General features: G+C 41.9%; 2 protein-coding genes, 1 long non-coding RNA gene and 1 other non-coding gene across 7 annotated transcripts in view; 3 read left to right on the forward strand and 1 right to left on the reverse strand.

Moving 5' to 3' along the window:
* Positions 1-8,216, reverse strand: part of C10H12orf56 (chromosome 10 C12orf56 homolog) — a 69,804-nt gene extending 61,588 nt beyond the window's left edge. Inside the window, 2 exon segments of the mRNA XM_033118059.1 lie at positions 7,087-7,241; positions 7,244-8,216. Of these exon segments, the coding sequence (XP_032973950.1) occupies positions 7,087-7,241; positions 7,244-7,337 (249 nt within the window). The 5' untranslated portion in view covers positions 7,338-8,216.
* Positions 1-14,964, forward strand: part of LOC117029076 (uncharacterized) — a 98,106-nt gene extending 83,142 nt beyond the window's left edge. For all 4 annotated transcript variants that reach the window (XR_004424178.1, XR_004424179.1, XR_004424180.1 and 1 more), the window contains 4 exons: positions 2,630-2,754; positions 5,161-5,321; positions 6,142-6,370; positions 13,179-14,964. This is a non-coding gene — a long non-coding RNA (uncharacterized LOC117029076). The remainder of the gene's footprint in view (positions 1-2,629; positions 2,755-5,160; positions 5,322-6,141; positions 6,371-13,178) is intronic.
* Positions 4,649-4,721, forward strand: TRNAK-CUU (transfer RNA lysine (anticodon CUU)). The gene has a single exon. It is a non-coding gene; the product is annotated as a tRNA-Lys (tRNA).
* An 802-nt stretch (positions 14,965-15,766) lies between the features above and the next one.
* XPOT (exportin for tRNA) overlaps positions 15,767-16,870 on the forward strand; it is a 33,127-nt gene continuing 32,023 nt past the window's right edge. Inside the window, exon 1 of the mRNA XM_033116358.1 lies at positions 15,767-16,173. The gene's annotated coding sequence lies outside the window, so the exon portion shown is untranslated. The remainder of the gene's footprint in view (positions 16,174-16,870) is intronic.

A 16,870-nucleotide genomic window follows, 5' to 3' on the forward strand; every position in this document is an offset into this window, starting at 1 on the left:
CATAGGAAAGTAACATCTGTTCAACAGAACTTTACAGTGTAGAAAGAAGAAAAACATAAACCAGAGGAAAAGTGAAAAGGGAGAAACTGAAGGTAGATCTCATGGTCTGGGTTGCAGTTTGGAGATCACTTTACTTAATGGGACATTAGATCGTGGAAATAAGACCCAAAAAGTGCTAAATTGTGAGATATCTTTCAACTTCCTTGGTCCTTTCAAGACCTAACTTTCTTTCTGTACAGCAAGCTCTAACTCTACAGTGTCTCACAAAGAGAGGAAAGCAAGTAATAAATTAATTCACTCAAATTGCAATTAACGAGTTACCTATTCTAGGAGTATTTCAGAGGGAATATGAAGGAGGAGCAATGGTAAACCCAAAAGATTCAATTTACTGATGAAGTGGCCAATGAATATATGGAGATATCTTAAATGGATTTCCCTCAATTACATTAGCAATTACCTATGTCACACTGTACATAAGCTTACTCCTAAGTAGAAGCTATTTTTTACATTGAGCATTTGGCAAATCCTTCCACTGTCATAATTCAACTCATTGCAGTCTCCACCAGGCGGTTTTTGTGTGTGTGTGTGTGTTTTCCATCATACTTTACCTAGGCTATGGCGCACCAATCCCTAAGGTAGTCTGAGTAGATGAGCTATTTTTGTAATCTATGACTGTTGCTGGCATGAATGATCCACCCACATATTTCAAAAGAAAGTAGCAGTTTGGAGAATTGGGCACGGCCTCATCATAATATTGGAGGCTCCTTAGACTATTTCAATATTAGGTTTGAAAAATCATTGCCTCAGAGCCACGAGCCACAGCTAAGAAAGACTGAAAGAGAAAAAGCTTTCAAGGCTTGGCCTGGTGAAAAGGATGCTACATCCCACCTGGGTCTTCTCAGCCAAACCTGTCCTTGACCCTCAGCAGCAATGACACCAGTCTCAGCTTTGAAGAACAACCTTGAATACAGAGAGATGGTGTTGGAGAATAAAAAAGGTGTTTACCCCTTCATCCCCTCCTTCCTGACAACCACTGCCCAGGAACTATGCGCTCTGCATACTGAGGTAACGATGCTGTTCCTATTGCAAAACCTAGGAACTTTTAAAGAAATACCACAAGTCCGCAGAAGGCCAGTTGTTACTATGTGCATAGTGGTGAAAGAATGCTGGCTCTGAGGTCAAAAGACCGAAGTTTACATTCAGCTCAGATGTTTCCTGAATACACTGACCTTGTGCAAGTAGTTACCCTTTCTGTGCCAGTTTTCTCATCTATAAAAAAAGAGAATATTACCTTCCTTATAGAAGAAAGTTAAATGAGATAATCCGTTTAAAGTGTTTGACACAAGGCTGGCACATAATACATATCCAATAGACATCTTCTATAATTAATGACCTTTGATTGTTCATAAGAACCTCAGGAATGCAATACTGAGCCAGATTCATGGTCCACTCAGCTAGTATTTGTCTCTGATGGTAGCAGCAAGGGGCATTTTGGGAGAGAAGAGAATGCTCCTTTTTGTTATTATCTCAAATGAATAAGGCTTTATCTGAGAATATCCCTAACTTCTTTGACTAAAAATCTCTAAGAATATGTCAGCATGAATGTGTCTATGTCTTCTTTATCCATATTTGTATTTGCTACTGGAACTTATTTACTCTTATTTATATTAAAATACTACTTTCAAAGTGCAAGGAGATTATTTCTTGTTTTCCAATATTTTATTAACAATTCCGTATTTACCTTATCCCTTAGTCTTGGTTTCAGAGTTGTGATTCAGGTTTTTTTCTATCAGCTTTAATTTCAGAGAACAAAAGAACCCTAAGCTTTCAGCAGTTGGTTATCTAGTTTCAATTTTTTTCAGTTCAATTCATCATGGATATTTTTGAGTTCTTACTGCAAAGTGCAGAATTGAAACATACAAAATATAAGATAGAGTTTGTTTCAAAGAGCTTAGAGTCTTCTGGATAATCAGTCAAGCCAGACTATGTGGGTTCAAATTCTGGTTCATGCCACTAGTGGATGACCTTGGGCAAACTGCTCAAATTCTCTGTACTTCAGGTTCCTTAACTGTAAAAACAGCTAACATTATTATCTGGGCTTGTTATAAGGATAAAGAAGTTCCAAATTAAGGATTTAGAACAGCAGCTGGGTGACGTTCAGTATGCCCTCAGTGAAATGTCAGCAATTTGAAGTAGGCCTTAGGGCCATTCAGATATTCCTGTTCTCTCTTCCAGACACATGGAATGCACATATGATAGGATCACATTCTCCTGCCCCCTTGTAGGCTAGGTGTGGCCATGAGCCTGACTCTGGCTAGTAAAATGTGAGAGATGACGTATGTTACCTCTGGGTTGAAGTTTAAAACCCAGTATATAATTTGCTGAGTTAATTTCTCTTGTCACGGTGATTAAGCAAGCATGTGCTGAGAGAGAGCCTTTGATACCAAGATGTGTGACTAGGTGTCACATATCTTGTGACTAAGATGGAGAACCCTTTGCTAATCCATGATAGACAAGTAGCTTGAATAAGACATCGACTCTATGTTGTGCTAAAGCACTGAGACTTTGGGCTTGTTTGTTAGTGTGCAGCTTCACCTAAACTATCCTGACCAATATACTGTCATTCTAGTCACTGGGAAGACAGCAGTGAATCAGAGTAACGAAATGCCTGCCCTTACGGCGTTCCTCAGACTTGAATGCAATCTTCAAACTATTCTATGTGAACAAACTACTAAGAAGAAGCCAAAATGGATGGTAAGCATTTGTCACCTCTTTCTGCCTCCTACAGTGAGAGCTTTGAAATATTACAAATGAGTCAAAATAGAGAAAGAAAGCTAAAGAAGAAAAGAAGCATCCATAATATGGTCTCATCTTACATAACTCTCACTACCTCTCAAAATGCATGACACAGGTAAACAATATAGGAATCACATCATAAAAAACAAAAGGAGCTTGACGAGAGCTGAACCTGAGCCTCAGGAGACCTGTGAGAATTACTCTGGTTGTGCCACTTACTGGCTGTGTAATTCTGGCCAGTGTGATGAGCTGTCAAGTCTCCAGAGTTCCTCAATACTTGAAAATAAGGAAATATGATCTCCCTTGCTAAGAGGTAGAGTGTATAATGGACCTAAGCATCCATTCATTCATTTATTCTTCCAATTGACAAATAATTATTCACCATCTACTATGTATCAGGGAATATAGTGTACAGTGTCACAGGATGAATAGGACAGGGAGCCTGCATTTACAATGGAAGATGGGTAATGAATCATTAAAAAGGTTAATCTCATAATGCAGACAGTGATAAGTGCTTTGAAACAAACAGATATGATAAGTGTGTGACGGAGGAATGGTACTTTAGACCAGGTGGTCATGGAAGGCATCCCTGTGGAGATGATGCTGAATTTGGAAACACAACTGACAAGAAGGAATCAACCCTCTGTGGATCTGAAGGAAGAGTGTTCCAGGTAGGATGGCAAGTGCAAAGGCACTGAGGCATGGTGGGAGAGCATAAAGAGCTCAGAGAAGAATGATAGGAAGTCAGTCAGAGAGAGGGGTCAAGTCACAGAGGCTCTTATAGGTAATAAGGAGTTTGCGAGCTCAGAGACTCTCAGACAGAAGAATGACAATTTAATTTACAACTTACATTTTAAGAGAACCCAACTGCAATGTGGAAAGGAATCAGTTTGGAGGCAGTTTCAGTAGTCTAGTTAAGAAGCTGGACAAGGAGCACCAGAAAAGGGCATTAGAAAGGTCACAGTTGGATATATTTTAGAAGTGACAGGGTTCAGAACATGCTACCTGAAAATATGCCACCTTGGAATACTGAATATTTTAAGCAGAAGGAATCTGAGGAAAAGGTGGATGTTAAGAAATTCTCTCTGACCTTCTCTCACCCACCTCCACTGAAGCATGGGAAGAATAGTGTTTTGGTGCATACAACAAGAGCAGAACTCCAGAGAATAATGTCAAAAGTAACTTTTAAGGAAAACGTCAGCCTTTTATAACAGCTCTGCCCACACAACCTGAGAAACTCTTGTAGGAGATGAACCATATCAAACACCTACTGAGATCTCCACGTGCACTTTAAGCTCATCTTTGATGGAAAGGAAATCTCACTTGTGTTCAATCCCAGTTCTAGTCTTTTCGTTGCTGTTACCTTCAATTGTTTTTCTCTTAGGGAGAGAATGGAATTTTATGTGTATATTTGCACAATTTTTTTCTGAAGGGTAACTGTGACAAGTGACATGAACTAAATAGAGGAATCCTGCCTGATGTGGAGCAAGGGGCCCAGAGAAATAAAGGACTGGTTTACTTAGGGGTTTTACTGACATGATAATAAAAACAAAGACAGAAGGGGAACCTGAGCTAACTGAAAATGAAATAACAAGAAGACAAACTTGTACTGTAAAATGAGAAAACCATTGAGAATGGAAAAGCCTATCTAAAGAGATGGCCTGAGAAAGAGGACAGCCCCCTAGTAGAAAGTAAAGTTATCTTTCAAGGAAGGAGGAACTGGTTGTAAAAAGCAAAGCTGCCTGGATTGAAATCATGGAGTTGACAGGAGGACAACTGCATGAGACATGACACAGAAATCAGGAACATTCTACACATTGTGGTATTAAGGAAGGACAGAGTGCTCACAGGTGACCAGTTAGCTCAGTTGGTTAGAGCGTGGGCTCTTAACACCAAGGTCGCTGGTTCAATCCCCGCATGGGCCACTGTGAGCTGTGCCCTCCACAACTAGATTGAAACAACTACTTGACGTAGAGCTGATGGGTCCTGGAAAAAACACACTTAAATGAGTAGAAGTTTTTTTAAAAAAGGACAGAGTGCTCATAGGGGGATGACTAGTCCACTACATCTGTGGTTATTAATTCTGCACACCCATTTTTCACACATCCTATGGAGATTATATAAGTCACCAAACTATAATCCTAACCCTAGAACTAGTTTGTAAAAACTCAGAAATAAGAGTTTGTTAAGGAATTTGTGCTTGGCATGATTATATTTCTCACTGAAGCAATTTTTTTTTTCAAACAATTACCCATTTTAAAAACACCATAATAGGGAATCCTTCTGTGTTCATTTCCTATTGCTATATGAATACATTACCACAAACTTGGTGGCGTGAAACAGCACAGATGTATTCTCTTACAGTATTGGAGGCCAGAAGTCTGAAACCGGTTCTCACTGGGCTAAAATCAGTGCCAGCAGGACTGCATTCCTTCTAGAGGCTCAAACCTGATTCCTTGCCTTGTCCAGCTTCTAGAGGCTGCCCACATTCTTCGGCCTGTAGCCACTTTCCACCTTCAAAACCAGTAAGTCTTCAAGCTGCACCACTCTGCCACTGACCCTTTTTCTGCCTCCTTTTTCCATTTTTAAGGATGCTGTTGTTTACATTGGGCCCACCCAGATAATCCAAAATAATCTCCCTATTTAAAGTCACCTAAGTATAATAGCAAACAATCTTAATTCCATCTGCAAGTTGAATTCGCTTTCCATGTAATATATTAACAGGTTCTGAGGATATCTTTTGGGGGCCAATAATCTGCCTGCCAGAACTTTAACCAAAGTTAAACTGTATTGGGCAAGATAGACATTTAGTCTGTCAATAGTCCTGAAATCTTAGACTTGTTTAGCACTTTTATAGACATTGCACATTCTTCTGTATGCCCGACAGGTAAATTTGGTACATAAAACATGACCAAATAAGTTGGTATGCCTTTTGTAGAATTTTTGGCTGGGGGCGGTGGGGCCTAGGGATGTTTACCGTAGTTTTCAGATTCTGACAGCTCAAAAGGAAAGATATATAACAACTCCTGAAATATGTTTACTGTCTCTTGTTGAGAAGAGTAACAATATCCTAAAGTTACTACTTTTGTCAGAACACCAAGTGTTTACCAGATACTAGAAGAAGCTAAGCATTTAATGTATTTTACAACATTTGGTAAGGTAAATTTATTTTTTTTCATTTTAGATAATGAAATGGTGGCAGTGAGGAAAAAGGTAGTTTTACTTCCGACTTTTACTCAAAATAGAAAAAGAAGCAAATAAATTTGCAGTGATATCCCACAGATGTATTTTAAGTAGGAAAAAAAAAGCATATTTTTTTCATTTAATTTTATTCTTTTCTTACAGACGTGTTCCAAACAAGCTATGGTTCTCTTGGCAAAACAGCCCATTAGGAGTCTCACCAGCCTCTCTCTTGGGGTTCGCAGTGACTCAGACAAGAGGGGGAAAAAAAACCCGAGGCTAGACACCTGTCCCCAGTGGAAAAAGGAAGAACACACCTGGAGAGCAGCTCAGACAAAGGGAAAAAAACAGTAATTGGAGAGGAGACTGCTTCCAATCTGTTGCTGGTTGTAAGGTAAATCTATTCCTGGAGGAACGGGATACAGTAACAGCACACTAAAAACTGGGACAGGGCGTGGCTGTGCCAGATTGTATCTCCTTCAAGGCTCCACTCTGATGACAGGCCTTTTAGGAAGTTTTTCCAGCATGACCTGAGCCAGTTTGGATCAAGTGACCCACCTGAGATTGCCAGATATCCTGTGGGCATCTCCTTAATGCATGCATACATTCATTCATTCATTCATTCCTTCATTCATTCATTCATTCATTCATTCATATTGAGCCCCTAACACGCTCTAAGTGCTGGAGATAGAAAAGGCAACAAGGCCTAACAGCACTTACCACATGGCATTTATTTCATTGCTGTTGACTTTCTGCCTCTTCCACCAACAGCTTCTAGGAAGGAGCCCTATTTCATTTTTGCATCCTCAGTATCTAGCGCAGTGCCTGGTAGGTGCTTAATGAACGAAGGAATGACTTGCAAGTATACTTTTGATAGAGAGCTATGTTCTCAAATCTGTAGCCCTACTTGGGACACGGGGATTGACCGGTACACACGGAGAGAACCGGCAAGACCTCTTTATTCGGACTGCATACAGCAATCCGGTTTCCCTATGTGGCTGCTAGTACTGAAGTAAGTTAGAGTACGGGAGTCCAGGGGTAGGAGGGCTGGGATTGGGGGGTCCAAGGAGGGGGTTGTCGCGAGTCCGCCTGCCCGCTCGCGCTCCTCACCAGCTCAATGGCCACAATGTCCCGCAGCGCCACGACTCGCCGGATGGACTTGGGCGGGTTCTCAGTCAGGTAGATGAGCCGGTCGCTGAGGACCACGTACTTCAAGGTGTGCTTCTCGGAGTCGGACGCCACAATGCACGGCTCGTAGGCGCGGATGCATCGTAGACCTCGGGGGCCAGGTGCCTCCGCAGGAACGCGTCCAGGCGGCTGTTGGTGCGCGCTGGAAAGCCAGACCCCGCCGGGCTGGCCATGCGGGGCACCCGCGGCCCGGCCGAGTGCGGGGCGCGGTGGACGGCTGTACCCGGCCCCGCCTCCACGCCACCCTCGGTGGAACCCGCGCACGCCACAAAGCCGGTGGTACGACCGCTGCCACCTCTTGGTGGCACGGGAAGCCAGGCCCCCAACTACGGAGCCTGACTCCCGGGGTTGGCTCCCTGGAGCCCCCTGCCCGGCCCCGCCCCCAATCGTCACCCAACCTCCGACAACAGTGGGCGGAGTGAGACTGGCCCTTCAGGTTAATCACCGCCAAGTACCCGGGGTCTGCGTGGCGGAGATCCCGAGGGGCTCGCCCAGCCAGCCCCCACTCCAGCCTACCCTAGCTAGTGCGCACCACGCCATTCCTTACAGACTGTATTGAAGCCGCAGTTTTAATATGGTTTTGCGTAAGAAACTTGAATGAGATGGGATTTACCAATTTATTTTTATATAAGCAGAACAATCCTAGAACCCGATCAAGGCGCATCACAAAGAGTGAGCATTTGATTAGAACATTGCCTGGAATAGCTCTCTAATTGTAATGACTATAAATGTAGGTCTTCTTTCTCCAACTAGCTAAAAGCTCTCCAGAGAAGGGGATTTTATCGTAAATTGATTTGGGCACACCCAAGACTACCTACCTAATGGACGTGCTTGCGGTCCCAAGGCTCAGGACAAGGTCTTGTATGTAGACTGTCGGAGCGCGTTCTGTGTAGGATGAATAAATGGGTGAGGCCTGCATCTTGGAAAATGGAAGCTTATCGGTTAGGAATGCTGATTGTGCAGCCTTGAGGCTGCAGGGTAATGAAAGTGATGCGTAGATTTGACAACAGCAATAACATTATAAAGGAGACACATGAGAAGAGTACAGCAGAAACGTGCCTCCAATAATCCTAGGTGAGAACTTTCATTTTAATTTCATGTCCTAGAAAGGGCATTCTCCCTCCCCATTCACCCCAAGACCTAGTAATGTGTGTGTGTGTGCGTGTGTGTATGTATGTGTATGTACTCCCGCTACCTGTAACCCAGAATCAAATTATGACATTCTTTCTTGCAAGTCATGGTCTCCTTTTCCTCATATATTACTATTGTACACTGTATGTTGTAAACAATTTCAAATCCTTGTGGAAGGAGGGTTATAAATAAATGAAAAAGCATGAACAGATATTGTAGACTAACTGCTACAAACAGGAACTGAGGAGAAATGTCTGGTGTGTGGATAAACAGCTCCAGGAGCTCAATCGCAAAGAATTAGGAACAGTATTTCTTGGAGAGACTGTATTTGGTAAGTACGGAGAGCAGTGCCACCTGCTGACAAAATCTTAAATGACCTAATTCAAGTTTTCTTAGAATCTGATCATACATGACTCTTCATAACTTGATTACTGGATGAAAAGTGAACCCTAGAGGCTGACTATTTCCTCTAAAATAAAGACCTGTTCCCTATTAATCCACTCAAGACCAAATTTGTTGCCTCAAACCAACAGAAGGCAAAGGCCCTTTACCTTTGCCAAATATTTAATAACCCACACCTCACAAGAGCTGTTGAGAGGCAAATGGCTCTATCAGAGGTAGACCGTGAGGTCCAAGTACCAGAAAAGGCCTCACTCCAGGCTGCCATAAGTGGCTCTCAGGCTTCCTGTCCCCTCCCTGGGACTAAGAGAAACAGAATGACTGGACATTCTGAACATCCAGAAAAGACAGCATACCTGATTCATCTGCCCAGAAGCCCATCATAAATGAACTTTTGGTGACAAGGCACCAGGCTTAACAAACGTTAAGATGAAGCACAGGAAGAAGGGAATTTGACAAAGGGATCGATGACTAAAGTGACCTCAGTTAACTTTTAATTTAGTGGCACACAGAGAAGGGTAGTATCATGGTTTGCAGGCACTCAGTGTTCTGCACTCTTGCCAAGGTAACAGCAAATGTTCAGATGGCGCAGGAAAGAGGTTTAATATAGGAGAAAGATCACTGGATTAGAGTCAGGAGAACTGGATTAGAGTGCTAACCCTGCTACTCACGGTTTGAGATTTTGGAAAGTCACTTAACATTTTTGAGCCTCTAAAATGAAACTTTGAATATATGCTCTGCCAACCAAAGAGTTGGTGAATGGAGCAAAGGGAATGAATTATGAATTGTAAAAGCACTATAGACATGTGAAAGTATAGACATAGTCCCTTATCTTTGGTAAATATTATGTGGATAGTTACCATAAAATACCCCAGATGGGCACCTACTCCTTATTTCTAAGTCTGTCCAAACTCAAGAAGCATTTCTTATGGATCCTGTGTAATCAAGCACTTAATAGACGTTTCTTGATAAACTATCAAAAAAAAAAAAAAAAGGAGCATTACTTACCTGGAACTAATAATCCCCAAAGGCACTCTCCTTAACCAGGAGAACCTTTCACCAGAAGAACAGAGTAGCCTTTGGTCGAAGGATGGTCAATTCAATTAGTTTGAGAGGACAGTTATTATGAGTATAGGAGTATAGAGTCAAATGACCCTGGGTTCAAATCCCAGTTCTCACACTCAGTAGCTAAATGATCTTGGACAAGTTACTTTAATCTCTCAGTTTCCCCATCTGTGAAATGGAGTAATAGTACCAACCCCATACAGTATTATGAGAATTAATGTTTCTAAAGTACTTAGAAAAGTTACCTGAGTACAAAGTGTACCTGAGTTTAAACACTATATAAGTGTTTTAAAAATAAACTGAACAGGGGCTAGCCCAGTGGCTCAGGCGGTTAGAGCTCCATGCTCCTAACTCCGAAGGCTGCCAGTTGGATTCCCACATGGGCCAGTGGGCTCTCAACCACAAGGTTGCCAGTTCAATTCCTCGAGTCCCGCAAGGGATGGTGGGCTGTGCCCCCTGCAACTAGCAACTAGCAACGGCAACTGGAGCTGAGCTGCGCCCTCCACAACTAAGATTGAAAGGACAACAACTTGACTTGGGAAAAAAAAATTTTTTAAATAAACTGAACAGATACGTGATTTCCTTGTACATATATAGTCATTTGGTTCCCCATTACAAAGTAATATCAAATTCTTCTTTGTTATATGGTAGCCTAACTTTTTAAATTTTAGATTAAAACTTTATGGAAAAGACAAAAATCTAATCTACATCTACATGCACATGATACAAACAACAGAAGGCATTTGTACTGTGTTTTTTTTTTTTAGTCACATTTTTGGTAGAGAAGTGAGCGGTGAGCCATAGGTCATAAGGACCTTGGAAAGATTTCGTACTTAGAAGTACCCTTCAGTGGGTCTATGGATCCCAAGTGTCCCATCTCTCAATTTGAAACTAGACAGTATATATAGAAAGATACTTGAAATCTGTAGTAAGTAAATAGAACCTGAATATTTAAAGGTATCTGTTTTAAGAATCTCTATGTTTCTACTTAGTATTAATGTATACTGATCATGTAAATATCTACAATTCTCAATCAACTGACATATGGAGGAGACATGTCATTATAATGAAGTCTAAGGGACCATGCAAGTGCTTGGGATTAAAAAAAATATGTTTCTTTTACTAAATAATGCTATAATGCTCTATTCTGCCTCAGGCTTCCTGCTTCACACCCATTTCCTCTAAAAGAAACCAGTGGTTGGACTAGAACTAATAAAGACAGTGTACCTGACCTATTTTCCAACTTCTTTCTCTGCCAAGAAACCCATCATGAATGAGTTTTTGGTGACAAGGTCACTAGGCTTAACAAGCATTGAGATGAAGCATAAGAAGAGAATTTGATACAGGACTCAGTAGTTATCAGCTCACAATTATTATTTTTGATTCAGTTTAATACATTTCACAAATATCTACCCAGAAGTTATTGTCCATAAACACAATCAGGATAAGACTTATTTTCAGTCTTCAAGAATTAACTAGTAGATGAGTAAGACAAGCACACAAATTTAGTACAAAAATACATTAAAATATATTAATGACATGAGAGGTTAAAATAAAAAAACACAAGCAACATCAAAGAAATGATCAAAGAAGCCTGGTTGAGGAAATTTGGAAACGCTTTATGAGGGAGGTAGCATTCAATACATGCTCAAAGAGTGAATGAAACTATTTCTTTTTTTTTTTTATTATAGTTAATTTTTAAAAATTAATTCTTTTTTAAGTTTCACTCATCCCTCATCCTCCTCCCCTTTGGCAACCATCATTGTTCTATATGTATGGGTCTGTTTCAGTTTTGTTTTGTTTATTCATTTGTTTTTGTTTTTTTAGATTCCACATATAAATGAAATCATATAACATCTGTTTTTCTTTGTCTGACTTATTTCAATTAGCATAGTGCCCTCTAGGTGCATCCATGTTGTCACAAATGGCAAAATTTCATTCTTTTTTGTTGTTCAGTAATATTCCATTGTGTGTGTGTGTGTGTGTGTGTGTGTGTGTGTGTGTGTACATCTTTATTCATTCATCTATCGATGGACATCTTCAATATCTCGGCTATTCTAAATAATGCTGCAGTGAACATAGGGGTGCATATAGCTTTTTGAATTAGTGTTTTTGTTTTCTTTGTATAAATACCCAGAAGTGGAATTTCTGGGTCATGTGGCAGCTCTATGTTTAATTTTCTGTGAAACCTCCACACTATTTTCCATTGTGGCTGCACTAATTTACAATCCCATCAACAGTGTGCAAAGGTTCCCTTTCCTCCACATCCTCACCAGCTCTTGTTATTTGTTGATTTTTTGGTGATAGCCATTCTGACAGGTGTGAGATGATGTCTCATTGTGGTTTTGGTTTGCATTTCCCTGATAATTAGTAATGTTGAGCATCTTTTCATATATTTGTTGGTCATCTGTATGTCCTCTCTGGTGAAGTGTCTATTGAGGTCCTTTGCCCATTTTGTAATTGGATTGTTGTTTTTTGGTATTAAGTTGTTAGAGTTCCTTGTATATTTTGGATATTAACCCCTTACTGGATGTATCATTGGCAAACATCTTCTCTCATTCAGTAGGTTGTCTAGACAGTTTTTGGTTGTTTTTTTCTGATTATGAAGTACTATGTAGTCACTGTGGAGAATTTTTTTTTAATCCAAAAAGGTATAAGGCAGATAAAAATCACCTGCAACCTTACCACCTAGAGATAACCCTCAAGTAATGGATAAATTTCCTTCGATGAAGCTGCTTCATTAAGTCCGGGAGAGAAGCTTTGAAGGTCTAATCTATGATAGAGGAAATAAGGAAAGGAATAGAAAGGATAGATGTGATGGTCTGGTAACACAAGTTGAAAGTACGAACTATTAGAATCAAAGGTAGAGAACAGGAGGTCATCTTCATAGATGAATGTGAAATGTTGAAACTGTAGAAATAGATAATTACTGAGTCAGTGCAGAAAACAGAAAACCAAATGGCTATGAAGGCAGATATAGGGAAGGGGGGAATTTCTTCTTTTCCCTTCTCAGTTCTTGAGGTTGGTCTAAGAATTAAATTGACATGAGGCATTAACAGGAGAAAATTGAACGAAAGTTTAGTGACATGTATACCTCCTGTATAGATGGGAGAAACCCAGAAGAACTAAATTATTTGTCAAAATAGTGGAAGTCATCACCTTAAATATCATCCTCAGCTAAAGATAAAAGACGTTGGGGATCAGGAGAATCAGTTATGGGATATTACCAGGAAAAGCACGGTACACAAGAGTAAAGTTACGCAGATTTAAATCCTTGCCTTCTCTATTAATACATTTCTAGAGATTGAGTCATCCTCCTCTTCCAGGTACACCCTTGCAAATGGAGATTTCCCTTACAAATGTAAAAGAGTTTTTTTGTAAAAGTTTTTTACAAAGAGTAACTTCTGCTTGGTTTTCAGGGCTTCTCCAGTGTGCTGTTTCTTAAAAATAAGCAGCTTAAAATAATCCTTATGCCAAAGAGACATGCTTTGGGGTGACAAAGTCTGCTCCTCTACACAGCTTTGGGGAAGACATGTTAAGAGAGCAAAAATGGGAGTGTGGTAAAGAAAATGAAGAGGCAAAAGGAGCGTGAGGATAAGATAGGATCGGAAGTCAAGAGAGGAGAGAATTTCTAGGAGGAATGTGGACCCCAAGAAGAAAGATTTATTTGAGAAGAAAGATTTATTTGACGTGAACGCCGAGGAGGAATTTATCTGCTGAGATGGACTCCCCATGGTTAACTGAGTGCTCCAATTTTATAAATAATAACAGGCTAGTGGCCATTTGTTGACCAGAAAGAGCGCCAGACTGAACTCTAGACTTCCTAGACTGAGTCAACAACTACAAAGGAGTTCCTGTTTTCGTCTTTCAACCAAATGGACTAAGACCTGTCCCCTCTAATCAGAACCGCTCCATAACAACCAATCAGGAAACATATTGTTGATCAATCAGGACTGCTAAATTCGGACCAATCAGAAATGTACAAATTTGGGTACTTCATTTACATAAAACAGACCTAATTGGGAACCTGGGTGGGAATTTTCAAAGGCAGCCTCCCCTTTGTCCTGGTGGAACACAATGTAGGTTGCTCCTTGAATCTGTGTCTTCAGGTCTGCAGCTCCTTTTATTCAAATAAATGCTTTTTATTCTTTATTAGTCTAAAATTTAATTTTGGTTTACATGTAGAATCATGAGTCTAGGGCTCCAGCCTACCAATTTACTAGTTATGTGACTTAGGATAAGTTACTTAAAACAGATCCTCCTTGGTTTCCTTATATGTAAATTAAAAATGGTGATGATGATAATACCTGCTCTATCCCTACAAGGTTAAGAGGACCAAACAAAGTAGAAAAGATATATGAAGGCATACTGTAAACCATAATGAAGCATATAATTCTTTATAGAGTTGTTGTGAAGATTAATGTCTGAACACTTAGAACACATAATAAATGATGAAAAATGTTGACAATGCACAATTGGCATTTTATATTAGTCTTAGATGAGAAACTGCCCATCCCCTCATGGACTGGTGAACAGAATACGGAATGGTCAAATTTAATATCCCTTTCAGGTCCTCTTCAGTTGGATTCCATGTACTTCTTTATTCCATAATAATGTGAGTTTACAAAACTGAAAGAGATTTTTAAAATCCTAGGTATTTGAGCTACCATAAAGGGTCAGTGTTACTAAGTCAATGGTAGATAAGCTGTGGATACTAAATAGGCTGTAAATAAGCTTCATATGATACTTAACATATGAAGAATCCACAAAATGAACTTATAAATGAAAAGGGCAAATAAAGACAGTAACTGTAAGAGACCGTATTTTGATGTTCTTTAAGATGAGGCATTGCGATATACTGAACATGTTAAAGCCTTTGGAGCCACTCAGACTAGGATTAGTATTGACCTCCATAGTGCACAGTTGACCTACACTGCTAATGTAATAAGCATCCACGCAATTATTCACTTACTGATTTGTAACTAGTCTGGCACTGTACTAGACTCAGGGAATACAATGTAATGGATAGGGACAGCAATCCTAGTCTGACATTCTGAAGGAGGAAATTGCAAACTGTGATGCAAAAGTGATTCAAAATAACTTTGTATATGAAATAGCTGGTGCAGTGTCTTGTACCTGGTGGGTTGCTAAATAAATGTAGCTGTTACATTGTTACATTAAGTTTATTCTACTTCTCTTCCCATTCCTCCCTCCAACTTTTGTTTGTTCTTCACTGTAGTCCCAGTGACTGCAACCTAGTCTGTATTCAGCACTTATTGAATAATCAACAGTGAAACCTAAGTATCAATTACTTATTGTGTGCCAAACACCCGTATTAACTCAATCCTCACAATAACACTTAGAGGTCAGTATTTTAATCATCCCAATTTTACAGATGAGTAAATAGAAACAGATTATGTACCATGCCTGAAACTGAGGTCAACAACTAGTGAACGGGGTGCTGGGATTCGAATATAGGCAGCGTGAGCCTATACTGCCTCGAGGCTTTATTAATAAATTAATAAATCAGTGAATGAGTAAACAAAGTTAACAGTAGCATAGAACCTACGACTAAGATTGCCTAAGAATGCTCTTCTTTTCACAAAGGACGAAATATTAGTACGTTTAAAGTGAAATTCAAAAATTTCACTTTAAAACGCTGAAGCGCTCATCGGAGTATAGAGTAAGTATAAAGTAATTAGTCGCTAGTATGAGTAGTAACATGTGGGACCACGGAACAGCAATTAAACAACCGACTCATACGTGGTTTGGACCACGTCATCCGGATCTCGGGACTCTAATCTATCAACTAACTGACGAAGCCCACCCGCGAGGCTCGGACCCCGCGCAGAAGGGACTGGGTTCAACACCCCCAGCAGGATTCAGGCCGGATCCCAGCATGCACCACAGGCCCGAGCGACCACACCTCCCGGCGAGCGCCTGGGAGCGCGTGTGCGCCCCGCCGCCCGGAAGCACCGCCTGCACGTTGCATGCTGGAGTTGTAGGCTCCCGGCCCCAGCCTGCCGGCTGCCGTCTGCTCTCTCCATGAGGCTGCTGGCGCTGGCCCGCGCGGCACCGACGCTGGGAGCGCGCTTCGCGCTGACTCAGCGGCGACGGCGGTGGCGGCGTTGGCCGGGCCCTCGCGCTCCTTCCTTTCCTGGGGCGCTGACCCCGCCTGCTTGCCTATGCTAGCTTGCCGGCCCGGCGCCACGCGAGAGAAGGTGCTAGGGGACGCGGAGCGGCGAGAGGCGCTTGGTCCCGGCCAGCTCCGTCTCCAGCGTTAGCGCTGCGCCGTGGCGGAGACCGACGGCAACAAGGACGAGGGCCGCTCTCCCCGCTCCCAGCGTGCGGCGCCGCTCGGCTGACCGGCACTCGGGAGTGCAGGCGGGGAGGCGGGATGGAGTGATAGGGAAGGTGACTCGGGGTTTGGGGGGCAGCGGGACTCGGACCCGGCTCGCTTCGCGAGAGGCTGCGTGGAAGTTGGCTGGGAGGACTGGCCGCGGGAGCCCCCACGCTGGGGAGGGGTGCGGGCCGGGGGCCCTCCATGGCGGTGTGCCGGGAGGTTGGGCGGACTGGGTGGGGGTGGGTACTAGCCGTGGCCGCCGCGGAGCGCGTCCCGAGTGCGTGGCCGCCGGTTGCCGGGTGTTTCATCACCCAAATTGCCACGAGGCTTCCTTTAGGGGAGGGATCCGGAGGGAGCAAGGCGACGAGGCCAGCGGAGGAGGGTCGGCATCGCTTGTGGCCCCCTATTTAGTAAAAGTGGCCAAGCCCATTTGTAGTAGCTGCGTGTTTCAGCAGTTGCAACTGCAGAGGGCTTTAACTTGATTCGCCCCCCGCCCCAGGACAAAAAAGAGAAAAGTGTGTGTGTGTAGTAATTTGCCAGCAGAGACACGCCATTTCTTCTCGTCCCTTCCTCACAATTCTGCAGGAGTGGTATTTCCTGTAACGAGAAAAGAAATACTTTTTGAAAGTACTAATTAGTTTTTATTGGGGGAAGTTACGTTTTATTAAAGCGACTTGTCAGCGTGGTGTTAAAAAGGCTGGAAAGATTCAGTCCTGATCTTTGAACAGTCTTGTGAGCGTGGAAGAATTTTTCCAAATTGTTTAATTC

This window comes from Rhinolophus ferrumequinum, chromosome 10 (genome assembly GCF_004115265.2).
Source record: "Rhinolophus ferrumequinum isolate MPI-CBG mRhiFer1 chromosome 10, mRhiFer1_v1.p, whole genome shotgun sequence".
NCBI classification, from domain to species: domain Eukaryota; kingdom Metazoa; phylum Chordata; class Mammalia; order Chiroptera; family Rhinolophidae; genus Rhinolophus; species Rhinolophus ferrumequinum.